This window comes from Xiphophorus hellerii, chromosome 3 (assembly GCF_003331165.1).
Source record: "Xiphophorus hellerii strain 12219 chromosome 3, Xiphophorus_hellerii-4.1, whole genome shotgun sequence".
Classification (NCBI taxonomy): Eukaryota; Metazoa; Chordata; class Actinopteri; order Cyprinodontiformes; family Poeciliidae; genus Xiphophorus; species Xiphophorus hellerii.
The window spans coordinates 24,809,635-24,837,277 of NC_045674.1; the positions used below are offsets into that span (position 1 = coordinate 24,809,635).

General features: G+C 38.9%; 4 protein-coding genes across 5 annotated transcripts; all 4 read right to left on the bottom strand.

Moving 5' to 3' along the window:
* Positions 1-2,034: 2,034 nt before the first annotated feature.
* sult2st3 (sulfotransferase family 2, cytosolic sulfotransferase 3) lies at positions 2,035-8,038 on the bottom strand. The gene is made up of 6 exons (XM_032559098.1): positions 7,791-8,038; positions 4,620-4,828; positions 4,411-4,537; positions 3,874-3,968; positions 2,949-3,129; positions 2,035-2,845 (listed from the first exon to the last, which is right to left on the bottom strand). The coding sequence occupies exons 1-6, from the start codon at positions 7,930-7,932 to the stop codon at positions 2,730-2,732; spliced, it is 870 nt and encodes a 289-aa protein (XP_032414989.1). The 5' UTR covers positions 7,933-8,038; the 3' UTR covers positions 2,035-2,729.
* A 2,635-nt stretch (positions 8,039-10,673) lies between these two features.
* tmem147 (transmembrane protein 147) lies at positions 10,674-14,905 on the bottom strand. Of its 2 annotated transcripts, XM_032559101.1 has the most exons (9): positions 14,818-14,905; positions 14,362-14,403; positions 14,150-14,252; positions 13,746-13,815; positions 13,234-13,299; positions 12,940-13,076; positions 12,770-12,854; positions 12,458-12,579; positions 10,674-11,171 (listed from the first exon to the last, which is right to left on the bottom strand). In XM_032559101.1, the coding sequence occupies exons 3-9, from the start codon at positions 14,224-14,226 to the stop codon at positions 11,051-11,053; spliced, it is 678 nt and encodes a 225-aa protein (XP_032414992.1). In that variant the 5' UTR covers positions 14,227-14,252; positions 14,362-14,403; positions 14,818-14,905; the 3' UTR covers positions 10,674-11,050. The 2 variants fall into 2 exon arrangements, with proteins under 2 accessions (XP_032414992.1, XP_032414991.1); XM_032559100.1 differs by lacking the exon at positions 14,362-14,403 and having other exon boundaries at positions 14,818-14,899.
* Positions 14,906-16,365: 1,460 nt separating this feature from the next.
* Positions 16,366-22,040, bottom strand: LOC116717608 (putative C-type lectin domain family 20 member A). Its single transcript, XM_032559099.1, has 3 exons — positions 21,739-22,040; positions 21,349-21,661; positions 16,366-16,584 (listed from the first exon to the last, which is right to left on the bottom strand). Exons 1-3 carry the CDS (start codon positions 22,020-22,022, stop codon positions 16,381-16,383), a joined length of 801 nt encoding a protein of 266 aa, XP_032414990.1. The 5' UTR covers positions 22,023-22,040; the 3' UTR covers positions 16,366-16,380.
* Positions 22,041-24,974: 2,934 nt separating this feature from the next.
* On the bottom strand, positions 24,975-27,643 carry LOC116716746 (uncharacterized). The gene is made up of 3 exons (XM_032557568.1): positions 27,149-27,643; positions 26,748-27,063; positions 24,975-26,299 (listed from the first exon to the last, which is right to left on the bottom strand). Exons 1-3 carry the CDS (start codon positions 27,430-27,432, stop codon positions 26,069-26,071), a joined length of 831 nt encoding a protein of 276 aa, XP_032413459.1. The 5' UTR covers positions 27,433-27,643; the 3' UTR covers positions 24,975-26,068.

A 27,643-nucleotide genomic window follows, 5' to 3' on the forward strand; every position in this document is an offset into this window, starting at 1 on the left:
TTCTTCAAGCTTATGTATACAAATATGACAAATAATACTTTGGAAATGTAAAGACGCCAAGGTGCAGGCATTTTTTTTACATTTTTATATAACTTGTTTCTGTAACCCAGAATGCAATCAGATCAGGATTCCTACATGTAAACAAACAAGTTCTTGTAGATTAAATGATAAAAATGTTTGGGAATATCAACTTTCCCACAGGGTGATATAGTCTTAGCTACACATTTATCTCCTAAACAGTCCTAAAGAAATAGCCTCTGAATAAGCGTACAAAAGTATTTGACTCCTTTGTCAATTTAATTGGTACAAAAGCTGAGGACTCACCTAGTAAATCTGGCTGCTGTGGGTAAATGGGAGATAACTTGCACGGCATCTGGATTGGCCTGGTTTTCATTATCGATTATCACAACAATTTAAATGTTAAATGCTGATTATTTATTCGGTTCTTCTCAATTTGTGATTGATCTATCCTCTCCTCTCTGCTTGTCTAGTTTAGTTGCTTTTTGCTCGGCAGAACCGACATTAAACGTTATTAAATGTTACGAAAATAAAGAAAAAAAAATTGTTTTGCTGACAGATTACCTTATCGGGCATTTTACTTGACTTGCCTCGTCACAAACATGTAGAGGTTTACCCCTAAAAAAAGAAAACTTGTTACTTTCCATATGCCAAATAAAAGAACTAAAATATCGAAGTATTTTACTGTTTGTGCAAAGAACATATTTGTGAGTTTCATATTCTATAAATGGGGACAAAAACATTCAACTTTTTCATGCTGTTTGAAATTTTGGAGCTGTATTTGTAAACTGAATGTACACTTTGCATAAAATGCAGGTTCAACTTTCCTCAGGGTTCATCCTGGTGTGACAACATGTTGAGCATATTCCCATCAAAAGCTCTGTCAGCTGCAGATGGCTTGTAATATTTATCAGTGAAGCTTGAAGTCTGAGATGCTTTTTCTTTTGCAGATTTATGTTCTGTGTGTTTCTGCAGCACTCCTTTGAAGTTCCAGATGAACACTTTAAAAACCATGTTTGTTTGTTTGATCAGTTTTTGCTTTTTCCGTATCACTCTCAAGTTAAATTCTGCGTGAACAGCATGTATTTATTTGTGTACTGTTGTGCGCTGGGCAGATATTTACAACAAAACCAGGAATCTTTCCGACACATTTTATTTCAATGTTTGAGATTTTGCGATGAATTAAAATATGTATACAAGACCAGACAGATATTTTTAGCCATTTACCAACTAATCAGACCAATAATGGATTCCAAATCTTTAATCAAGAAACCTCGTGGCTCAGGTTAAATTCACCTCACTTGCATCAGTGAAGAAGGAAACAAATGTACGTGGTGAACAATCGCCGTATTCACTGCTGATCTGCATGTTGCGGTGCTCTTCTATCAGATGCAAACACAATCGTGCATTTGGCTTCGTGCAGAAGCCTGAGTTAAGCTCTGCTCTCCCTGTTTGCTAATAACCTGATCTGCTTGGTTTGGAAAAAGAGTCATACGTTTTTCCAACCTTCATTCTGCAGAAACCAACATTATTTATGTCTTTGCACTGAATGGGAAATTGCAACAACCTTTGTAATTCTATCAAATTGTGCAGCATCTCCTTCATCCGGATCATTATATACTCATTATTGCATAGAAAACAACCAAACGACCAAACGACAGGGATCCTTCACTCTTAGGAGATGCTCGTATGTAGAATACGGTTAGAAAGACACGCACTGTCTTATCCCTAAATATTATTTATGGAAACATTGCAAATAGGAAAGAATCTACAGTAATATAAATATTCAGATTCTACATACATCAGGTGATTAAATCCTGTAGTAGTAATTGTGTCTAGCCTTACTGACTTAAATACACTCCATAGGGCAAAGCACAATGTATGTGTAAAATACTTTATTATGTTATTCTGATAAAACAGACAAAAGAGAGAAAAAAAAATAAACACATTAAGTTTTCAGCTGTTTCTGTTTTCACATCAAACAGAAACAGCTGACGTGAAAGTTGACAAAAACTGTAAATGTCGACATTAATTTATTTGAAGTGAACCTTAACATTGTCAATAAAGGAATTTGAACACCATTAAAAACATGTAATAATTTTATTTCAGCCTGACTTTGTATGAGACTACACTTTTCCTTTTTTTTATGTTAGTAGGTATGAACAACTTTCTTTCTATTTCGTCGAGGCCAAAATGATGAGACAAATATTTCCTTAAGAGGATGTACAGTATATAAAAACTTTGGGCTTGAAATGAGAAATGTTTTCAGTTTTTGCTGACTTGAATACATTGTGTTTCCCTTACATTTTTTTCTTTCATATATATATTATTTGCACATTGTTAAATCTTAGTCACACTCTTGTCGTCACAGATAAAAATTTGCACTCAAAATGATGTAAATCTGCAGTTAGTTCAAAAGTAGGCGATCTACACAACAAGACATTTTCTCATAGAGATGTCTGCTAATTATTCAGACTTTTAAAAAAAATAATTTCATTTAGTAACCGTTCTAAAGTTATAAAACTCTTCCAACAACCGATCAATAATTAAATACATGTAATGGCACAAGTTAATGAAATGTCTGAATCTTTCACATTAAATCTAAATAATTTTGAATTGTACAAAAAGCACAAATGTCCTATTTGAAAAAAAAAAACTATCAGTAGATGCCTTGATTTTGTTTCTTCTTACTTGAATTTTGAATTTGCGGATCAGTCCAAGCTCCACGGCAGAGAGAAGTTCTCTCCCTCCAACTCTTTAGTGATCACAGACTTAAATCGGGCCAGCTGCTCTGAGTTGAAGTGGTTTTTCCAGTCTCCTGCGATCCCTGCCGCAAAACAACACATCGGTGAAATAGTGAAACAAACACCAACTCGTTGACAGAACAGCAAATCTCATGTCATCAGTAGTCAGACATGTAAAAAACTCGCCTTTCCTCAGGAAAGGAGACTTGTCGCTGTCCATGTACTCCTTTGGGCAGAGGCTGAAGTTGGACATGGCGTTGGCCTTCATGCTCTGGAAAGAGCAATGCTCCGCTATCTTCTGAATGACGTCTTCACTCAGGTTCCTGCGCAAGAAGTCAGAAATGCGCCTGATGGAAGCGGGCAGGTCCTGAACGAGAGACGATACTTGATCACGAACACGCTTATGATAAAATATAGGTACAAACTCTTTCCTCTTGTAATCTTTTTTTAAATCTTTTTTTACATTTTGCTTTCTTTTTACATTTTTTTGCTTCACATTTAGGCACAACTTTATGTTGGCCCAGCACATGTAACCCCAATAAAATGCATTGAAAATTGTGGCTTTAAAGCGACATGTGGAACAGTTTAAAAGATTTGTAAACATCTTGTTTTGTAAGGTGCATTAGGTTCATAATCACACACAACATGAAGCCCAGCCGCCTCTGTTTGGTGTGTGTGAACAACAAAAAAGGAAGAGAGCCGGTTTCATCAGGATATATTTTAATTTACACAAATAACATGCAACGTGTTTCCGACTAGGAACTCGGAAACACGTTGGGAAGGCACATAAGCGTCTTCCCATGAGACACTTATGTGCCTCAAACACACAACGTACCTGACTTTTATTGTGAAGGGATTAAAAAAAAAGCTACTGAAACTTATATAGATGGAAGAGAGTTGCCACAAGTCAGTGCAACTATAAATGGTTTATGGGAAACCTATAAGTGTTTTTTCAGACCTTAGTTGATATTTGTGAACAAAAATAGTTTTTCCGTAAAAGTGAAGGGGCAAAACAACTAACAGGAAGGCTAAAGATAACACATGCGGCACAACATAGTTTAAAACAGGAAGTCTAAACTAGTCAAAGATTACAAAAAACTCTTAAAATTACCTGAACCATTTCCTCATAAGTGATGAAAAGTATCCTGTCTCCTAGCTCTGCATTTTTCCAACTCTTTACATGGTCTGTCCATTTCCCAAAGACAACTGCAGAAATAAATACAGGATCACAGAATATAAATATATTATTTTTTGTGCAGCTTAAAACAGATGCAGCATGACAAAAACACTCTGAAAACCGTCTGGAAGACACTCTAGAAATGCACCATTCATCCTTTTGCTTTTGTTAAAATTTTATTATAAACATGTCATGTCAAACGTCATTTATAGCCATATTTATACACCCACACATATAATCTAAACAGCTGAAGGTCATATAAATACAGTTTCCTATTTTATTGATGCCAGATGAAATCTTGATGTAGTAAAGCAGATCACACCATTAGGATCACGAGAGCAAAACTACCTTGACGCTTAAACTGAGCAACTAGTTTCTTAACATTGATAGGTTGAAATACCAACACAGACTACATGGGAAAGAAAACCCCAAACTCTTTCAGGAATATGAATTATGTTTGGATTCTCTGACCTCTACCATCCAGGAATATTTCCATGAACTCATCAAAAGTCCCCGGATCCTCCAGGAAGGCGGCCATCTGGTGGAAGTAATATGAAGACACCAGGACGTCTTTTGGGTTCCTCATGACATAGACTACCTGCAAGCGCAGAACACATGCAGTGCTGTCTGTATTCTCGAGTAGAGCCTGGGAATGTCTGACCGAGTCTCCACCCACTTACTTTGGCTTTGGAGGTGCGGAAGGAAGGCGGCATGAAGCTGTATTGAAAATGTGTGACGAGTGCACGTGGCGACGCCAGCTTATCCACAACCTGCGCCAGCCTCTTTTCCTCCAGCCACGGGACCCGGTCCCAGTTCACGACCGTTTGGACGGGAGTCAGATCTCCGCCACTAAGCACCAGCGGGAGGATCTCCTGCATCCAGATCGTCCCTACAAAGACGAAAGAGACACTTCAGCGCTGCTGGAAGTCAGGATTTCCTTTTTTGTTGTTTTTGCTGTTGTTGGATTGTTTTTAACTGAGCGTTGACTCGGAAATGAGCGTTGTTTTTTTTTACAAAACCACTTCCCACATTTTTTTTATACTTTCTGCATCAGTTTGGGGTCAAACATCATACTAATGTGAACACACAATGGTAAAAAAGAAGCTGCACAAGTGCTCCCTTTTTAATTTGTTTGTTCTTTAACAAACTCTTAGTATTAACTAATAATTGTAGTCGTGTGATTTCCATCAAAGTAGAAATGTATTCCTTAGCCTGGATGCCGCTCTGTGGGTGCTTAAATGTCTTATAGATCCTCTAAGTGGAAATCTGAAACTTGTTTTTGTTTCCCATCTATAGATAACAACCATGTGTCAGAGAGGATGCACAAGGGAAATCCTGAATCCATGTAGTATGAGGGGGGATTATCAGGTTACACTTCCCCGACATATTCCAATAAACATCTCATAATATATTTCTCAGTTTACATGCAATAAGGGCTCACATCAGAGGTGTTAGGTGAAGCACAGGCCTGAGGTTTATATCATAATGACAAGTAGAACTGCTGCAAAAAGGACAGCATAGGAATTATGGAAGGATCCTTATGAGTCCCTATCTTTCAAAGTTTCACGTTGCTCCCTTTAGGGATTCCTGAAATGACTCAAATGAGTTGATTTAAAAATAAATACATCCTCAAGGCAAGCATATTTTTGCTTCCGTACTTCATTAATTGCCATATAACTTCATACTGTTCAAGCACCTCGTTTTATTCCAGCATGCAGTGACAGGATTTTATTGCCGTTGTGAAGCAACAACTTGCTTCGCTTTAAGTTACTTTGAGATGCTGGTTCTTGTTCCAGTATTACCCGGTATTTATCCATTATTGCATCTATTCAAACCCGCTGTCCAGTCAGCGCTCTTGAAAAGGATCCCAGCAGCATGGCACCGCCACCAGGATGTTACAGGGCGATGTGCAGTCATCATTTCAGCCCAGATTCTGGGAGTCCTGCCAGCTGGTGTCCTGTCAGACACCAGCTGGCAGGACTCAAAGAATCCTTTTCCCTTTTTAGATAACTTGCTGCCAGGTTTTTTTCCCCACTTAGTCCAGATTTGTACAGAACACAATGTCAGATTCTCCCACCTGAGATGGGGATCTCAGCAATCTCTTCCAGAGTTACAATATCTTAACCTGAACATCAACAGCAAAAAGCATATCCGTATAAAAACACTTAAAGCAACTTAGGTGACGTCTAACGGCGATTGGTTTAATTTGATTTTATTTAGTACGGTGGCCGACAGGTGCAAATGCGCAGCAAAAGAGAAAACATGCAAACAAAAAAGAAGACACCCCCGAATGAAATGCAGCAAACAAAAAGAGAGACGCAAACACCCCCGAATGAAATGCAGCAAACAAAAAGAGAGACGCAAACACCCCCGAATGAAATGCAGCAAATAAAAAGAGAGACGCAAACACCCCCGAATGAAATGCAGCAAACAAAAAGTGTTGAAAACGGAAGTGCTCCAGACCACTAGGGGGAGTCAAAGAAAATAGTATTCATTTCTATGGGACCAGATGCAAGATTCTTCTTCTTCTTCTTCTTCTTGGTATTTATTGGCGGTTGGCAACAAACTTACAGTAGCATTACCGCCACTTACCAGTATGGAGTGTGGTTCGAGATGGTCTATAAACTTTCACTTTCTACCTTTTCCCTCCATTAACTCCTGATTAAACATACCCCCACACATACACACCTGCTTATATTATCCAACTTGCTTATAGCTTTATATACCCCTCTTTGATATTCTTTACACATTCACACCCAACTTGCTCTACTCATATCCTATGAAATAGCTTTGTTTTTTTAAGATACCGAATAATTATTTGAATATGTCTACTCCCGAAATCTCTCCTCAAAAATTCTATTAAATTAAACCTTTCTTTAATACCTACACACTCTCTCAGCATGCATCTTCTCTCTTCTTCATACTTACAACACTCTAAAATAACATGCTGTATTGTTTCAGACTTCTCACAATAATCACACTTTCCAGATGCAAGATTCAGAGAGATACCTTTACTTTCTTTCAAATTTCTTTCTCTGAATCTTGCATCTGGTCCCATAGAAATGAATACTATTTTCTTTGACTCCCCCTAGTGGTCTGGAGCACTTCCGTTTTCAACACTTTTTGTTTGCTGCATTTCATTCGGGGGTGTTTGCGTCTCTCTTTTTATTTGCTGCATTTCATTCGGGGGTGTTTGCGTCTCTCTTTTTGTTTGCTGCATTTCATTCGGGGGTGTTTGCGTCTCTCTTTTTATTTGCTGCATTTCATTCGGGGGTGTTTGCGTCTCTCTTTTTGTTTGCTGCATTTCATTCGGGGGTGTCTTCTTTTTTGTTTGCATGTTTTCTCTTTTGCTGCGCATTTGCACCTGTCGGCCACCGTAAATTTAGGGATATTCGACAAATAATATACTTTTCAGCTTATTATTTACACAAAACGATTAAAGCCGTACATCAGTTTCACTTCCACTTCACATGACCTGCTATGTGTTGGTTTATCGCATAAAGGATCCCAATAAAATACTTAAGTTTGTGTAGATAACTTGGAAAAAATGTGTACAATTCGTCTCTTTACTGGGAATGACAAGTCGTATTGTAAAAGTAGGTCTATTGCAACACTGTCGCTGTTGCAAACTTACAATGCAAAATTTGTGTCGTCCAAAGAAGCAAAGTCCATTTTTATTCGGGCTTAATATGAGACCAGACTTGGTCATTAATGCATTCTCGGTGCTGTTGGAGCATGCGTAGTTACTAATGATATTTGAAACAGGTTATCTCGGTGTGTTTTCGCGTTAGTTTCAGTAATGGATCCACCCGTGAGGGGGGAAAAAAAGTGTCATCTTTAACTAAACTGACCTGACTTCGGGTACGTAACCGCGAGAACATCATCATCTTTCAGAGCGAATTCCTGCGCAAACTTCAAGCTCTCTGCAGAGTGAGTCTCTCTGGGAAGCAGAAGTCCCTGGTACTCCAGGGAAAGCTCCTCGGAAGAAGGCATTCTGCTGCAGAACCGGAGTTACTGCCAGACCACTGTTGGTACAGAGCAGTGAACTGACCGAGAAGCGCTCGCCCGTCCTGCCGAGACTTCCAGCACCTCTCGCGGGAACGTGAAGCTCCGCGAAGGCAACCTGGCCCGCTTCAATTTTCTATTTAAAAAGTTGTGTTTTTACCATTTACTTCGCTGTTACACATTTCTCAAATATTTATTTTCGACGTATTAAACGTTTTTGTCCTGAAAAATAATAGCGCGGGAACAATAAAGTTGTTGAAATGTTGTTTCGGACATAATGAAACTTTGAGGATTTCCGGCAATTTATGTTTGCTGCATCTGCAAAAAAATCACATTCAAATGTTTTAAAGTCGCAGTAAAAAAATAAAAGAGGTTGCAGAATCAATAATTAGGAGAGGCAGAGCAAAAATGCAATTGAGACCTCACTGAATGATTTTCACTTAGTTGAGCTTTTATACGATTTTTTAAAAGTCAGCTACTTTGAACGTTGCATGTTGAACTTGTTGACCTTGACTAAAAATTAACTTATCGTTTCTTCATGGTCTTCTTCTGTGATTAGCCTTTATTCAGTATTCCTGCTTGAAGCTGGGTTTCCAGAATGCAATAGTTTTATTCACTCCACATGACTCCAATGTGACTTTTTTTTTTTTTTTTTTAGCAATTATTCAAAATTGCTGCATTCCAGCCAGCCTCCAGTCTCATAATCTAATAATCCTAATTACTCTAACTGGTGAAGATTTGTTGGAATGTGAATCTCAACATATAACAATTGACAGTTTTAGTAGCTATTCAAACGGAGAGCGCATCAGCAGAGGGACACATATTTCAACGAGTTAAAGGAGATTAATGTTTCAATCAACTTCATTTCCTCACGTTTAGATGTGAATGACATAAAATGAATATGATAACATGTTGCAAAATAGGAAACACTGCGACTGGATCACCGCCATTAAGGAGACATCTGGGAATAGAAACACTGAATTTATTTTTACAGAATATATAGTTTGTGTCTGATCCCAACAGCTGGTATGATGACAATCTGAAAGGCGAAACTGCGATGAATGAGGGGAGTGATGGAGTGACTGATTTTCCAAAACAGACAAACTGTTATGGAAACAGGTATAACCGGTATCTGCTAAAAAAAAAAAACAAACGCATTCAAATACAAACACACAAACACTAAGCCAGCATCTTCTGATTGTCCCAGACTCTTCAGTCAAGCAGAGTTTTATGGTTTCCCAAAAAGGCAACAGCAGCTAAACTCAAAAATGCAGCTTTGAAAAAAAAGACTTGGGAGAATGCAAAAATAAGATTACAATTCATGCTTTAATGAAAACCCAATGTGTTTAAGCATAAAAGGCTTTTAACTGTGGCTGATAAAACTGTACATTCATCCATGAAGCAAAGGTGTCAGGTTGCATTAGGAGCTCAAACACAAGAAATCTAATACAATTCCTTAAAATGGGCATGGAGTCTATTTTGTCATTGGTGAAAATAATTAATAAACCAAAGTGTACTCCTTTGTCACTAGTCAACATCGGGTTTGTCCAGAATCCTCGATGCATTTATATGTTGCAGATGTAAATATTGTCTTGCATTTCAGGCGTAGAAAGAAAAAAAGATCTTTGTTAAAACAGCAGGAAAAAAGGCAATTCAATCTTCTGTTGTCTGAACTCAACAAGCCACAAAATGGTGTTTTAAAAGTTTCACTTGTAACCTTGGAACCTGAAACTTCATAGGAAGAATGGAATCATGTTTTCTGAGAATTAACGTGTTAGGAACAACAAACATAAAAGCTACTCTAACTCTGACATGGCATCTTACCTCATAAATTATATTTATTTATATATAATGCAATGGAGCACTGACTACACCTAAGATTTAAGCATATATGGGAAGATACAAGAACTGGTTTACTTTACCTGACTTGGGATATGTCACCCCAAACACATCAGAGTCTTCCACTGAAAAGTTTTGGGCAAACTCCAGGCTCTCAGCAGTGTGGGCCCCAGGAGGCAGGAAAAGGCCTCGGTACTCAACATACATGGACGATGACATGAGGACTGATCCCAGGGAGCCGATGGCTTACAGGCTGCAGGTACCCGCTCCGTCTGGAGGTAGTTTTTGTCTCTGGTCTCTCTCCTGGTCTGTACTCATGATCTGCAGAGGGAGGGCAGAGCCTCTATTTTTTCTTCTCTAGCGTTCTGAATGGCGGCCCTGTGGTCATTGGCTTCTCCAATTTAAGGATTGGACCTATGATGTGTTCATCCTGTTTAGAAAGATGATTTGCTCAAGTTCTCCTGTTACTTCAGCAAATCGATTTAGCTTTTTGGTTCAAGGCAAAATGCCAGTGACAGCGAAAGGTCTGATTAGGACCCACAATACTTCTCCAGTCAATGTGTCAGAGATCACAAACATGACTCAATCAATGCATTTTTGTTAAAGGCTAAATGTGTCTTAGGCATTTTAATTCTTGATTTATTATTATTTTCTTTTTGTAAATTTGATTCTTAGTCTTTTATTTCTGGCCAGTGTTCACTCATTTGTTTGTTCACTATTCTTTTCACACCCATATTTCCCATGTGCTTTGTCCTTTATTTCTTTTATTCATTCATCCTTTTAGTCCCTCCCAAGACAAAGTCTGCTTAGATCGGCTTGATCTGTTCTTTTAGACTCTGTGGTACTAAAAGACAATAAGTTAATAGCTGATCAAAGCACAAACTGGAGAACAGGATTAAAATATTTTTTTATTATTAAGTGTTAATTCATTTGTAGTTACAGCAATACAAAATTCACATCTTTTTTTTTTTTAAAAAAAAGCCAGTCACTGAAGAAGTATCCTGATGTTAATGTTCGTCCTTTGCTTCAAATAATTAACTGAAAAGTTAGGTAGAAATGTTACCCAGAGAACGCTCTTTTTCGTCATGGACTCATAACCAATGAATCAAACTGGAAGCTGAACCAGTTGGTGGATCATGTCAGTCAACACCAATCGTTTTTAAGCCCTCCTTTAAAGCTTCACAGCTCAGACTGACTTGAAAACCTTTCCTCCAGTTTGAGCCGAGACTGTCGAGGGGGGTTTGTTTTACGGCCTGCTGCTTCTTCTTCAGTTGCTGTGAACCAGAGTGACAAACAGGAAAAGTGAGCAGAGAGAAACGGCGCCAGTCAGGACGGCTTTCACCAGCAACACCGTCCAGCTGCCCAGCACGAAGACATGGACAAACAACCTGGGGACACGAGAGGGAGGGACATTACTGACAAAATAATTTATTACAATAAGAGTTTGGCTGAAACATTTTTGAAATAATTGAGAAATATGGAAAAAAAAAAAAGAGAGAGAAAAACAAAACAACCATAAAATGATAATGCTACACGGTGGTCAACAAACAACCAAGACAGAAGCTACAAACCCTTGAGTCATTGCATTGTTATGTATTTTATGTGGATTCTTTCAATCTAAGGATGTGAAAATACATTCCTCTCATGAGACATGATCGTGGTTTTGTAAGAACAAGGCAGGTAATTAGTTAAATTTGGAGAAAATTTAAAATCCCCACTTTTCTGCTCACATTAATAGAATTAAGGTTTCCCAAATCAAAGAATTTGTAATCAAACCATGACTCAGTCCAGGTTTGAAGACGGTGGACTCTCAGTATTCACAAGAGTTAGGGACCAATGATTAGCTGAAATCTGTAAATACTTGAAAGCACTTCAAAAAGCATGTATAGCTGCCAATTTTAGTAGTCTTAACCCAACACATACCCTAAGATGCATGAATATGTACAGTGGAAACCTTGACTCGATCAATGTTCTGCTAATAATTTTGAGTTACGTTCCACAGAAAAATCCACAGGTAGGTTCCACTAAGGTCCACTGTAACTAGGTTTTTCTAATTCCCCAGCAGGGCTAATGCCTAAAAGACGGGGCTTCATCCATGCTGTTGTAACAAGGGCTATCAGCCAGATTTATGTGCAATGTGAGCAGAATGTGTAAATAAAACACATCAAAGTAGGAAGTTTTTCTTTTTAGTTTCAAAATAAGAGTCCCAAACATACATGACAGAGTTTCAACCTAAAAAATTTTTTTAAAAACTCCTTCCTACATAGGACTCTTACACTTTATCGAGCAAGGTTCATTTTGACAGACTTCACATCACAAACTTTATGTCAACAAGAACATATTGTGGTGTTCTGACATCCCTATTTTAAACTGAATCAAAGTTCCACTAAAACATCTACTCAGTACACTGTATGTCTGTTTCTTTTCAGACGTTTAGGTCTTCATTCTAGTAACATGTCTATCTATCTACAAGCTTTGAAGAGAATAACCACGCTGAGTTATGGAACAAAAAGAAAAACACTAAAGACATGCAGTATATTAATCTTTCTGATTTTAATCCTTTTTCAGTTTTCCTAAGTATATTCTATTCTAAACGTTAAACCTAATAGTTTTAAGGATGATGTAGCTGCTTCCCAACCATCTGAAATGCTGACATTTTCCATGTGAGACTTACTCTATTAAAAAGGCTTTGTACACACACAGAGCCAGCAGCACAGTAACAGGCAGCCTGAAGGTCTTAGGGAGGTCGTATCGAGTGAACATCCACACAACAGCCGCCATGGCGATGTAATGGACCTATCCACACAAACACACCATTATTCAGGTATATAATGCCTAAACAAACAAACCCATTAAAAATGTGTGGGGAAAAATCACTCCATCGTTATAAAAACCAAAGGAATTAGAATTATAAAAAGGCAAGGAAGAGTTAAACTGTTTAAATAAAAAGAAATAAGACACAGCGTGTAATTGTAAAGCTACTCACCAAACTAATGTTTGAGTCAAAGCTCATCTGGATGTACTTCCAATCAAACTCGATTCCTCTGGCACCGACCCACAGGGGAAGAAACCTGAACAAACAACAAACACGCAGTTTTAACACAGCTGGGGTAATTTCACAGAAAAGTTTTCTTCACAGGAAAAGTCACTGCTAACCTCGACATCACAAGCTCTGCCGTCGCCCAGCCCATGGCAGCGACCATGATCTTATACTCTCCCTTCCCAGCATTACGAGACATCACCAGATGGAGACCCAGCAGGTCAGCCAGGTCCACTGTGGACTTCATGAACTCCTGAGAAACAAATAAACACGGCTCTATACCTAGACAAAAACCTCTTTCGGATCTGCACCACTTTACAATTTTGGGATTAAAGGACAAACCAAAATTACCAAGCGGGGCGTATATCATTTTGAGTTTCTCTTCTGCAATAATAGCTTTTGCTACTCACCCCTACAAAGTCATAAGCGCCGGCTCCTCCTTCCCAGGTTGGGAAAAATGTAGCGAGAAAAAGCATCTAAAAAGACAGAAGGATAATGATGGCAAAAGAGTAATGTTGAAAAGTAAAGATATACTGAGCAACCAGCCAGGAACTCAAAAACCAGACCCTGTTATCTGAATCAGTGAACACAACATTCAAAATGGCTACCACCTCTTGCTGTTACTGCGAGAATAAACTATTTTCAGGATTTGTGAGGTGTGTGAAACAGAAATTATAGAGTAAGAACAGAGAGAGGCTGTTTTAAATGTAAGATGGATTGTCTATGACATCTCTAGATGTGTCTGCAGGTCTTCATGATGCAAGAGACTTTCAGCTCACAAACAGAGATGCTGAACAGGACAGCCAAGTTGCTCTGTTTTGTTATATTTTCAACCCCAAGTATCAGCAATTGGCCAAAAAAATAAAAATAAAAATCGATTGGCCCCTCTGTAAATGAAAGCAGATAAGGAAAGCTTCTTTACTTTGCAAAGTTGGACAAACAGGTACGTTGCTCCTGCCTGGACGCATCTCCAGAAAGCATTATACTCCGAGCTACGCATGGGAAACACAAACAGAGTTAGGCGAATTAATTAGTAAGACAGAGAAAAACATTTTCACTTTATGACGCACTGCTTTACAACATACATGCTGTTAACTGTGGATAATTTGAGAGCACAGCACATAAAAGGATTACAGGGCCCCTCTCCCAAAACCTGACGTTACTAAGAAGCTTATAAGAGACCGTAAGAGAACATATGTTAGTGCTGCAGCTGAGGGGGGCATGAACCAGGAGTCTACTAATGAGTACACAAAGCAATACAATTCTTATTTTTGTGACTTTAATCAAGCAGTTGAAAGCATAGAGAATAATAAACGAGCTACTCACAGGCCACTGCATTTGTATGTGATGAAGTAAGGGAAATAAGCCAGGGCAAAGCAGTTTCCAAAGTGAAAAAGTGTCATCGCGTCTGTCGGTGAAAATCAGCTTCCTGTACAGAGACAAAAATAAACGTAAGAAAATTACAAACACCCATCACAGCTTATCACAGGCCACCTTTCGACTTAAAACTCTAAGGTACAGTAAAGACTCACTGTTACCTTATTATATTCGCAAATGATCAGATGGTTGAAACACTGAGTCTGGTCGAGAAATTGGTTTATATACTGAGCAGAGTGAAAGACAGGCTTTTATCATTAATTGACATATTCATTATATTTTAATGCCCAGTCGATTACTTCTGAAAATACATGACAGTTGATTTAAAAAAGGCTGCAACACGAAGGCCGCAGTTTCTACACCGGACGTGAAAACAACTAAAATGTCTTTCAAAGCTGGGGAAAGAAAAAACACAGAAAATGCGTTGAAATGTCTCCAAAGTAAAGTAAATAAAATGTAGCTTTCCGCTAGGTAAGCTAGGCGAACAGGGGAACAGGAAGCTCTTTCAATCTGCCATTCCTTTTTCTCAGATAAACACAAAGTTTCTTTCATTCACTAAACAGGTGGATATGCCACCTACACACAAAAACTACAAAATATTTAATATTTTAACTTACTGAGATTTAATAGCTGAGTAAATGCACAACGTCGAGCAGCTGAATGACAAGCGGAAGTCAGTTGATGTCACCCCAAACTACCTCCGACAATAAACTGTCGACCGAACGTAAGGTTCCGCATGGAGCCTTTATTTCTTCCAAGATTTTATGTTTTCACTATTGTCAACTTTTGGAGTTAACTAAGGCTGAGTTATGGCACCACATTACACCACACACTATCAAAAATGTGTATAAAGAGGAAACACATTTTCAACCTTATAAACTTGCAAAAGTAATATTCAAAGATACTGTAGTTAAATTCTCTGTGCATCAATTTTTTGGGCAACAAATTGCAACTAAATATTTTTTAAAGAATTTATACAACGTTGGTCGACTGGTCAAAATTTATTTTCATTTGTCAAATGCAGAACAGAAAAGCTGAAATGGGCTATGTTATGACCAACACGTAATAATCTCTTTTTTGTACCTCTGTGACTGAATCACATCAACAGGAATTTCATATTTATTGCTATTTATTTATGTTTTTATTCTGTATGTGATGTTTTTGATTTAGTAATATGCCTAATGTAAAATTTTCTCTGTTCCCTGTTGTTTTTTTTTTCTTTAATACATTGGATTTGCCGGTATTTATTACATAAATGTTCTGTTAAAACTGTGTAACTCCAAAATACTTTAAAGAAAATTGATTATTAAATTGTCACCAGACTCGCCCATCAGAAGGAACCTTCACATATCCCAGCTCATTCACAAGTATTACCCTATGCAACACTTTTGGAAGGGTTTATTTAATTTTTATCTTTCTTTCTTTTGTTTCATTTTTTCCCCTCACACCAGCTTTTTTTTTCTATCCTCCTCATTGATTTAGCTTCTGAGTTGAATGTTGACTTTTTAAATAAATTATAACTGTCAGAAGCTTTTCTTGTCATGTATGAATGGATAAATTAACACATTGTAGACAGCCGTTAAATATATTGCTAGAAACAGTTAAAATACAACAATTACATTTCAAAGATCCTACAGTACATCATAAAACATTAGTACATCTCAAAGGAAATAAATCATGCTACTCCCAAACAAGGAAATATTTTTAAAAATATGTATTTTTAAATACAATATTTAAAATGCAAGTTCAAAACTCTACAGTGCTAAGGGGAAGAAAGCTTCCCGTTTTCTTCTTATGTATTTGTAATAGCAGATAAGGTTTCCTCTTTCTGAACAGTCCCTGCTGGTCCAGTCAGCTGTGTTATATTTTAGCAACACAGTGTTTCCACTGGCTTAAGCAGCATAACTTTTCTCATTGGTCCAATGAAATCTTTAAGTCTTAAACTTCAAGTTTTCATCAGCCGTAAATCAAAATTGATAAAGGTATGAAAACTTTAGAACATGTGTAGTCAGACTACGTAATGCATTCTACTAAGCAAACTGAGGTATTGAAATACAAGAACTTATCAAAAATATTCAGACTTTTTGGATATGACTGCTTACATCTCTAGGTGTACAGTACATATATACATGAACACAAAGAGAGCGCTAGTCATCATCTGGCTATTCTGTTACTTCTTCCTATATGTATACTTTTTCATAATAGCAGATGAAGTTTCTTCTTTCTGAGCAGTCCCTGCTGGTCCAGTTAGTTGTGTTGTACTTGGACAGCGTGCCACAGTGTTGCCACTGGCTCGGACAGTCCGGCATCATCTCCTGTTGGTCCAACGTCTCTCCGTCCGACCACCACCACTCCCCTCCCAGAAAACGCAATCCTGTCCAAACCTGGTGGACACAAGGCAAATGAAACAAAGTTTACAATTCTATCCTTGTAGAACAAGAATAAATCTCTCGAGTGATTCCCAGACCTCCTCGGTGGTGGCTCTGTAGATCCGGTCTCTCACGTAGCTCAGGTCAGATGAATATCTAACGCTCAAGAGGTCATACTTATAGGTTGCATTTGTCATTTTCCTGCAGTGGTTCAGAGCATCCTCCCATGTCTCGTTCTCAGCCACCAGCACCAGATTGTCTTCATAGCAGTTGAAAGGAAGCGGATGGGAGCAAGCTGTGCTGTACCACTTTCTACTTGAGATGTGATAATTGCAACAGCTGTCGTCAAATTGCTGACCAGAGGCCCAGTTCTTGCTCTGTGAGACGTCATCTCCCGTCAAGCCTTCACCAGTTCTGAAGCATACACACCAGCAGCTTAAATGTCTGAACTGAATTAATTGTTATGTTTATATATGACACCAGCTCACTCACTTCACATTGATCCACCTCCAGACTGACCCTTGCTCAGGATCCTTGTGTAAACCAATCCATACATTGGCGTAGCCGTTTTTCTCTAGCCACGTAGTCAGCAGATTCTGGTCTACTATGTGCCAGGTAACCATGTCTATGTGGTTCCTCTGGCAGTACTGCCGTGCTTCGTCCCATGGAAGTACCTGAGATTGAATAGTAAAGAATATGATCAGCCTAGCTTCCAAACAAAACACAATCGTACAAAGGAGGAGTAGTGTAAGCTCAGGAAGGCCACTAATCCCCATTTTCAGTTCTGCTGGTACATAAAGTCAGATGTGTCAGTGGCTGGGAAGAAGCTGCCACTCTCAATTTATAGCAGCATACAGAGTGCTGCCAACAGGACACACCTCACCACCACCACATACCAGTAGCACCACTCCCTGCTTTCTGATGGAGGGAAACGATCACCCTAGTAACTCAGTTATACAGTATGTGCCGCACAGGCTTTCTAAGTTTGTGTCAACATTTGCTTTTTATCCAATTTGTCCTTCATCTGTTTTAAATGAAGAATCTCCTTCAAACTACTAATATAATTACTTATTTTAGTTACCTAGTTTTAATCAATTTTGCTAATACCACATTGTTTATCCTTTGTCCTTTTAATTTTTAAAAAAATTAACATCTCTAATTTACAGTAAAATACTGGCAGCTGTTGCAAGAATTTTTTACCATATTTATGCAGTAAAGTTCAGGCAACAACAGCTGTCGGTATTTTACTGTAAATTAGAAACAGGTTTCATCAGTTTGATCACTACAGTTTTTTTTGTTTTTTACCAGCTTTGTATAACTCTACACTTTTGTTTTTTCCCAAAATAATAAAAAATGGAAATCCCGACTAAGCGCAGCATACTTCTATGGTTCAACTTCTATGGTTGAATCAAATTTGATTTGTATTTAATTCAAATTGTCTTGTTTGAAACAGGCTCTGAGTTAGTGAGAGGAAAACCTGACTTCAGGTCATTTGAAAATGCTAATTACCACTGATTTAACTCTCTGCTGTAGTTTTGAAAGGATATTTGAACTATTAAAAGCAGGCAGGGCAACTGTCAAAACCTCAACATGGACTAGTTCAGTTGAACTTTGTGGCTCCCAAACTGGGCGCCACAAACAAACAATTAAATTTAAGTTTGATTGTTGATTACCCAAAAGCATGGAGGAGGTAGGCGGGAGTGTGGATGCAGCAAAATAAGAGTCTGAACAAGAATCAAAAAGTTCATCAACTAAGAAAAAACAGAGCAAACTGATCCTATTGTTTAAGTCAGAATCTGATTTTAGGTAGAGCTACAGGAATTTGTGAAAGAGGAATTTGACAAGCAATCCGTGAAATAAATGAACAAATGGGGAAGAATTAACAATGGTTGGATGGAGAACAAACAACTGGGTCAGCAGGCCTGGGGGCGGCGGAAACACAACAGGTAACAACAAGTTAATTTCTCCTGCTGAGTCTCCTTCTCCTCCGATTTAATGCAAACATCACAACTCGAGTACGAGGAAGGCAGGTAGAGCAGATGCAGCAAAGTAAAATGCGATGAGAAACTAGAAGTCTAATGACCAGGAAAAAGTACAATGCAGGCTTTATGTGATAAACACAGGAAAACATGACAAATCAAGAAGCACGAATCTAGTGGATAACTGGAAAGGTAGCAGGATGCTAGGAGACGTACTGGGAGAGAGGTGATGACTGGGATAGGATCCTGGACTGTGACTGCAGATTGACTGATGCTGGGGGCGTGACAAGGACAGAGGAAAACTGCTCTGCCCTGCATGTTTGTTATGCTTCCGTGCTTGAACACACCTGGATCACTTTAACTGGTCATTTTCAGGGTCTTACAGAACTCTGTGAGAGCTGAGGAGATCATTTGACGTCGTCGCTGGGACTGACATCAAACACGTTGGGTTTATGGGAACACTGTGAACAACAAGTCCTAAAACAAACAAACTCAACCAAATTCACTCCTGTGCCTGTCTGTAGAAGTCCGGGTTCCTTCATGTTTGATTCAAATGTTCTGCATTCAAACTAGTCTCTGTTCTTATGGGCAGGGCAGGTTACATGTAAACGACTGAATTTGAATCATGGTGCTATAGGATTGTGAGCCAACCACAATGTCTCTTGTTGGTAAAATTATCTGTCAGAAAATCTATGTGGGTCGCCTTGTTTTTGTGTTAATTGGACTGAAATACTCCGAACTGCGCAGCAAGAGTACAAATTGAGGTGATAAAAGTTAAGCTAGCATGACTAACCTATACTCTCCACGGCATTTTCTTTATAGTTTTTTAATTAAAGCTTTTTTACTGACCTGTGAAATGTTTTCCCCTTAGACCTTGTTATCTGTTTTTGGAAAAAACAGATAACAAGGTCTGTTATCTTTATTTAATAGAAATATTAAATATTATTTAATATTTCTATTAAATAATGTCCTTTATTTAATAGAAATAAAGGACATCAAACATCCATATGTGTAATTAATCTACATAATGTGTTCAATTAGTGATAAAGTTCCTGAAATAAATGAATTTACAGAATATTATCCGTGTAGCCTTAACAAGAATTTAACATGTCACCAATTTTCAAAATAAATATCTTTTATAGGTGAAATTGACATGACATTCTTTCACTGAGTCCAGGCGTGAAAGAAAATCAAACCCTAGTTTTATGGTAGGAGGGTTAAAAAAAAAGTTCTGTTCAAGAGACCAAAAACCAAAATAAAGTGGCACAAATTACTGGCAAGCTGTTCAGTTATTATATGCTGCTACTTTTATTATGTTTTTTTTTTATTGCAACATGCTTAATGACACAATAGGGGGAAAAAACTCATTTACTCAAGAATGACCAGGAGAGGGCGACAAAACACAACTAAACTGAAAGAAGAACATTATCTGGTCTTGTAAATCAATCGAAGAAGCAAACTCAAGAACAAAAACTAATAACTAGATGTTGGATGTCTTAATTATTAGATGTTGTTAAATGTTTTCCTTATGAATGGATCAATCAATTAAGGCAAGACATGATGTTATGTTTGCCAGCCTTAACAGGATCCTCCTCACCCACAGTTCAAAACAGATCAAGATTAGACTTAAGGGGATAAAGACATTTCATCAGAAAACCAGCACCTAAAACCAGTTAAATACACATTTAATATCCTCTCAGCATGTTCAACAAAAGTTTAAAGTATGGCGAGTAATAGTTATACCAAAAAGTGGAGAAGACATTCAGGATAGGAAATGTAATGAACTGCTCAGTCTTGCTGTTTTGATTTCGAGTTCTTGCTGGACTTTCTCATGTTGACAAGATGTTTTCACTAAATTGCAAACAGTTAATAAAGTCAAGAAACGGGTTACGTGGTAAATAAAGCAAATTATTTCAAATCACTTTATTCTCAGGAGCAAAATGCAACATGCCTCAAATCAATTCAGAGTCAGTACAAACGAACTAATTTAATTTGAAATAAAATAATTCTACGTGATAAAACACAACAAAGCAAAATACAAATTTAAAAGGGTGATTCTTCTAAATCCTACGTCACAAATCCAGAAGAAGAAGTAGAGTGGTCCAAATCAAATCCAAAACATACAGTACATTTAGATTCAATTTCTCCATATTTAGTGATTTGAGATTCAGACTCTCTGTTACTCTGTTGGGAGTAATAACACCAACAGAGTCCATTCAACTAGCCAAAAATATTCATAGGAAGAATATGATGATTATTACCGTTTCCCAAATATCCTCACAATATATTGTGGACAAGAAGCCCTTTGCAATAACTGAGATTCAATATATTTAGCAGAAGTATAGTCATATCCAACAAACTAGAACAAGTGTTCATATTGTCTGTCGTTATTATGGCACTTAGCTAGCAACTAGAAATAACTTTGGCATCTCTAACTGACCTAAAGTATATAGAGAGACAAAGAGCTAGATTTTGTCTTGCTCTTTGGTAATTTATTTCGGTAGTTTTACATAATTGCAGATGAAGTTCCTTCTTTCTGAGCAGTCGCTGCTGGTCCAGTTGGCTGTGTTGTACTTGGACAGCGTGCCACAGTGTTGCCACTGGCTCGGACAGTCCGGTAGCGTCTCCTGTTGGTCCAACGTCACTCCGTCGGACCACCACCACTCCCCTCCCAGGAACCGCAATCCTGTCCAAACCTGGTGGACGTGGGCCAAGATTTCAGCAGCAATATCAAAATAAATCCTCAACATATTTATGGTCTGGTTATTGCAGAAACAGCAAGTGACAAAATCAACCAAACCTCTTCACTGGTGGCTCTGTAGATCCGGTCTCTGACGTAGCTAAAGTCAGGTCTTGTAACGCTCAGGAGGTCGTACTTATAGGAGGCGGATGACATTTCCCTGCAGTGATCCAGGGCTTCCTCCCATGTCTTGTTCTCAGTCGACAGCACCAGATTGTCGTCATAGCAGACAAATGGAAGAGTGTCGGAGCAAACACTGCTGAACCACTTTTTTCTTGAACTGTTATAAGAGCCACAGCTGTAGCTGTTTTTTGTTTGATTGGACCAATAACTGCTCTCTGAAACATCCTCTCCTGTCAAACCTTCACCAGTTCTGAAAAAAACAAAACGAAAAGATGTAAAATTAGTTTCTGTTATAAACATAGGGATTGCACCAAAAAGGAAACTCACTTTACATTGATCCACCTCCAGACTGACTGTTGCTCAGGATCCTCATGCAAACCAATCCAGACTGCAGTCAGTTGATCTTCCTGCAGCCACTTAGTCAGCAGGTTTGGGTCTACTATGTCCCAAGTAATCATGTCTATGTGGTTCTTCTGGCAGAACTGTCTTGCATCGGTCCATGTCAGCTCCTGAGAAATCAAGTAAATGGTTTTTAGGAGCGTGGTTTCCATCAGAAGCGCAGCGTTAAAAAGGAGCAGCAGCATCAACTCAGGACGGCCGTTCCTCCCCATTTCCTGTCCCGTTGTCGCATCAAGTCCGATGTGTCAACAGCCGGAGAGAAAAATGTCAATTTATACCAGTGTAGAGGTCAGCGTCACTCAGACACGCCTCAGTGAATCCAGCTGACCAGCAGAAACATTTCCCTACCTGCTGTTGGAGAAATTTAACTAATACTTGGGTCATACTTTCCTGTGCTGTGCACCAAACATGACATTCTTAATATATTCATTTATAATTTGCTTAATTAATCTGGTAGAGTTTCAAGAAGTACAATTTACAAATTAAGAAAAGATCTTTTCAAACTGGACAAATATTTCAGTTTGACGTTTTATTAAGCCCGTTGCCTTTTCAGCTGTCTTTATTCGTCTTCATTCTCTGTAACGTCACACATTTTCAGCAAATTGTTTCGGTTCGTATTCAAATCCGTTTCAGTCACTCAGGAGCAGAAACCACATCAACACGAGTTGATTTGTGAGAAACACTAATGGAGGGATTATACATAATCAATCCTATTAATAATTTAGTTTTTATATGTGAAAATAATGTCAAATAAACAAATAAAACAGATCCAAATGCAGTCATGCATGTTTCAGTAGCTGTTCATTTCATTGGTTTGGTGACTTATTCAAATTGTCCTCATTTACAAAGCATGGCTGGTAGGAAAATCTGCCTCCAGGTAAATGATCCAATTTGACATGCTAATTAGCTCAGCCTTATTTGATATAATAAAAACAGGTAGAATATATATATACTGTATATAAAACAATACACATACGTTTGTACTTTTATCCATAGTAGAACTTTGCATTGACTTTCATTCTTTGTAGCAGCTGCATTTGTGCTTAACCTGACTTCTTCCCTAAGCCCAATAGTTGATTGTTTGATTGTTGATTGTAGTCTTTTCCTGACCCTAACCTTCACCAAAACCTAATTTACACCATATCTCTAAGCCCCTAACCTTTAACCTTTAACCTTTAACCCTAAACAAGGAGGGGCTACCATATTAGGGCCAGGCTTTGGTCGGCCATAAGGCCCATCGGTCTCCAGAAGGTTAGTAAAAGTGCCAGAAGTGATCCTAAATATGATAGCTAGAGAAGTACACACACACACACACACACCCACCCCCACACACCCATGCACAAAGCAACATCATTTAAGGTTTTGTACCCTTAAATGAAATGATTATTTTCAGAAGGATTTCAGCCATTATATAATATATAATTTGGATATTTAAGTTGTTTATTTATTTGGATGGTTTGTCGATTTAAAGTTGCAGGTGAGACTGTGGTAACTTCTGATTGCAACCAAAATATTGTTCAGATGAAACCATCACTGATGCACTAGTCAATCGGCCAATTTTCTTTGACAGGCCCTGATTGACAGCAGATCAAATGCTGAAAAAAATTAATCTGACTATGTTTCTCAATCTGTAAAGACAGAAAAATGCTCTTTGATTGGCTCATATGGGACCGGTTAAAATCACAGAGAAGCTCCCAGAACTATCACAGGCAGAAAAGCAGTAATTGTAACTATAATGAAATCCAGTCCATGATTTTCTGTCATGCCGTGCAACAACAGCATGACAGAGACACTTAAAATATCTAACTAAATACAAAAAATCCAGATCCCAGCCATATGCCATGTTCTGTCTGACAGTCGAAGTCATTTTTTGCGCAGTATTTAATTCAAATTTTCTACATTCAAAATAGTCTTCGGGCTCGTGCGGCAGAGATCGGGCTACATGTAAAACACTTCATTTGACTCTTTGTGTTGGGATCTGGGGAGGGCTGGCTGGGGTTCTTTTCCACCAGGGGGCTTCCTGGAGGTTCCTGGAGGGGCGTGGTTTCGCGGCTGCACACCTGACTCATATCTGACTCATTTGGAGGAGTATATCTGGATGGAGCTGCCGACACTCCAGTGCCAGAGTGTTAGCCAGTTATGGTATCTGTTGTTACTAGCCATCCTCTGACCAACCTGTTTCTTGAAGTAACTAATTTCGTGTAACCTCTTCCCAGGTTGCCCCTCCGTGACGCCTTGGCCGCCTGACCCGAGTTACTGGCTGGAGGGTTCTTCCACCCTGGATTCCTGTTCTTCCGCTACCAGCCCACCTCCCTTCCCTGAGCCCCGGCCTCGCGGACCCACTAGTCCCAGAGCTCCAGCCGAGCTTTCCCCTGTAAATCCTCAAGTAAGACCAAAGCCGGGTTAGGGACTGAGGGCTCCCACGCCCCTGTACTCACCCTATTCTGTCCTCACTAGATCCCAGAGATCCAGCCCTTGCCAGAGAGAATAAGAGAGAGACACCTCACCTTCACCTTTACATATCTGCACGTTGTTTTTTCTAATAAATTTCCCTACCTGATCTGCCTCCGGAGTGTGTTCTGCACATGTGGGTTCAGAGAATTGATCGCACCATGACACTTTGAAAGACATGCCGATGAGGAAATGAGAAAGTAATTCTCATTTGCTTGTAAAAATGTTAAATTAATGTGTCTTAAACAAACCAAACAAAAATCGATTAAAATGTCAACGTTGGTCTGAATCCTCAAAATCAATCCAAAATAAACGTTACTGGACATAAATGTAAGTGTAGTTAACAAAATTTGTCAAAGGCAGATCATTTAAAGAGACGCGCTGAACGCTTCTTCTCACTGCTGGGATTGTTTATTGTTTCAACATTTCTGAAATCCTCATGAGCCGAATAATACAGCCTTAAAAATGTATGTACACCCCCATTAATATTTGGTTGCGTGTCCCTTACAAGGTAGATCATCGTCAACAGCATGCCTACTGTAACAGTAAAGAAAGTTATAGCAGAAATTTGACCTGAATTAGTACGGCTTGTTTTAATAAATGGATTGGCAGAGATGGATCTGGCTTTCATGACTTATGGGCTTATGCTGATGGAGAAATGCACATTTGAAAACTTTCTCCAGATGATTCTTAGTTTTTCAGTGTGGCTATAATATCTTTGTAGTGGCTTTGTAAGCTCTGATTAGGTTAGCACACTGAGGAGCTACACCTGTGGATGGGTTTAAAGGCAATTCTTCAAACATGTCACCACTATTAGTGCCTCACAAATGTTGATAAATTGAGCTAAAAATTGTAGACTTAGATGTCCAAAACTATCATATTCCAAATACGTCCTAATTATTCCGCTTTTCTGGGTTTCATCTTCCTGCCTCCCAGTTCAAATTTGTCTGCTTGATCTCATTTTGATGTCTGATTGTTCTCAAGATACACAAGCAACATAGGACACACTGTTGGGTTTCTTCTTTAATTCAGTCAAAATTACAGCTATCGTATATCTAATTATCACACTAATATTATAAGAATACATTGCATGCAAAAAAATAAAATAAAAAATAGGTAAACTGAAGATTCAAGACCAAGTTACAAACTTTAGTTTAGTGCTAAACGTTCATTCATACAATTTTAATTTGATTTAGTTGAATTCAAATAAACTCTGTTGATTTCAGTCCAGTCCTATTGAAATAATTTCCCTTCAGGTCATTTTACTTTAGATTAATTAAAAAAAAAATTAGCTTTCATTAATTCAGTTCAGTTCAAATCAGACTGATTCGGTTCAGCTCAGATGAACTCAACGGGTTTTGATTCAGTGTAGTCAAACTAAATGAAACTTAACTGAGTTGCATTTAATAAAACTGAAATCTGCGCACAATAGAAACAGCCACGCTCACTCGAGAGAGACCAAGTCACCCAACATGCACATATCAGAGAGTCCTTTGAGGACGCATGCTGGAAGAACATGAAAAGTTATTGTTGCATAAAGTCTTAACCACTGTGCCTCTGTGCGGCCGCACGAAAGAAACCAACGGGTCAAATTTAATGACATACGTCAAGCTTGCTCCCAATGAACGTTCATCCAAATCATGCTTCTCAGCCCTGAAATCAGCCGTAATACATGCAGGTGACATGAACTCTCTGATCTCCCCGTGCGAGTTAAGAAAATGGCATTTTGGACATTCCTGAACTTTTCTAATAAATACGATTCGTCTATCAGAACAAAAGCCTGCGTGTGCAGAAAGCAAGCATGGACCTATTCATTTCTAGAGGGCAAATCATCCTCATTTACAACTTCTTCATAAGAGCAGATGAAGTTTCTTCTTTCTGAGCAGTCCCTGCCGGTCCAGTTAGTTGTGTTATATTTGGAGACGGTCCCGCAGTGTTGCCACTGGCTCGGACAGTCCGGCAGCATCTCCCGGTGGTCCAACATGTCTCCGTCGGACCACCACCACTCCCCTCCCAGGAAACGCAATCCTGTCCAAACCTGGTGGACACAAGGCAAGAGTTGGAGAATATTAAAATGAAGTAGTAAGACCAAGTATTTTTGGTCTAGCTTCTTGCGCAAATGTCTTAGTATACTCGAAATAAGACAAAAGTAACTTACATTTCTCAGCAAGAAGTAGTAGCTTGTTTTAAGTCGATCATTTTGTAATATTGAAAAAAAAGTACTAGTTTCACCGGCAGATAATTTCACTTACTATATAGGAAAAATGTCTTGTTATAAGTGAAAGAATCTGCCAGTGGAACCAGTTCTTTTTTTCATCAATATTAAATTGACTTATAACAGGCTCCTATGTCTTACTGAAAAGTTACTTTTAAGTTAGTTTTGTATTATTTTAAGTGTACTAAGATATTTGACCTTGAATCTAGACCAGTGTAGCTACTCATGTTCAGGTTGAAAATGTTGCACTTTTGCGTAAGAAGTCTCAGACCTCGTCGGTGGTGGCTCTGTAGATCCGATCGCTGACGTAGCCGTAGTCAGACGAGTTGGTAACGCTCAGGAGGTCGTATTTGAAGGACGCGTTTGTCATTTCCCTGCAGCGATTCAGAGCCTCCTCCCAGGTTTTGTTCTCAGTCACTACAACCAGGTTGTCAGCGTAGCAGATGAAGGACCGCTCTAAAGAGCAGAGGGAGCTTTCCCACTTTTTGCTGAGGCTGTTGTAGGAGCCACAGCTGGCGCCGAGTGCCTGTCCCAAGACCCAGTTCTTGCTGCCAGAGACTTCATCACCAGTCAAGCCTTCACCAGTTCTGAAGAAAACCACAGAAATGGTGCGAGAGTTATCTTCAGCATTTCATCACAGTGGACATTTTATGTCATTGAATGGAAACTCACTTCACATTGATCCACCTCCAGACCAATGACTCCTCAGGATCCTGGCGTAAACCAATCCAGACATTAGTGAAGCCCTCTTCCAGCAGCAGCGTCGTCAGCACGTTTGGGTCCACCGTGTCCCAGGTGACCATGTCTATGTAGTACTTCTGGCAGTACAGTCTTGCTTTCTCCCATGGCAGCTTCTGAGACGGAAAGAAAATTGTTTTTTGAACCTCAGCTTCCATCCAGGCCACAACGTTAAAGAGGAGGAGAAGCACGAGCGCAGAGCAGCCTTTCCTCCCCATCTTTGCTCCTGTTGTCACGTCAAGTCAGATGTGTCGGTGCTGGAGAGAAGCCCGGTGTCATTTTATACCAGCGTACAGGTCAGTGTCACTTAGACACACCTCAGTGCATCCAGCAGACCAGTGGCACCGCATCCCGGCCTGCTTTTGGAGGGAAATCAAGACACAAGCAACATTTACATGGACGTGAGTTTTGGCTTTAGGAGGACGGCGC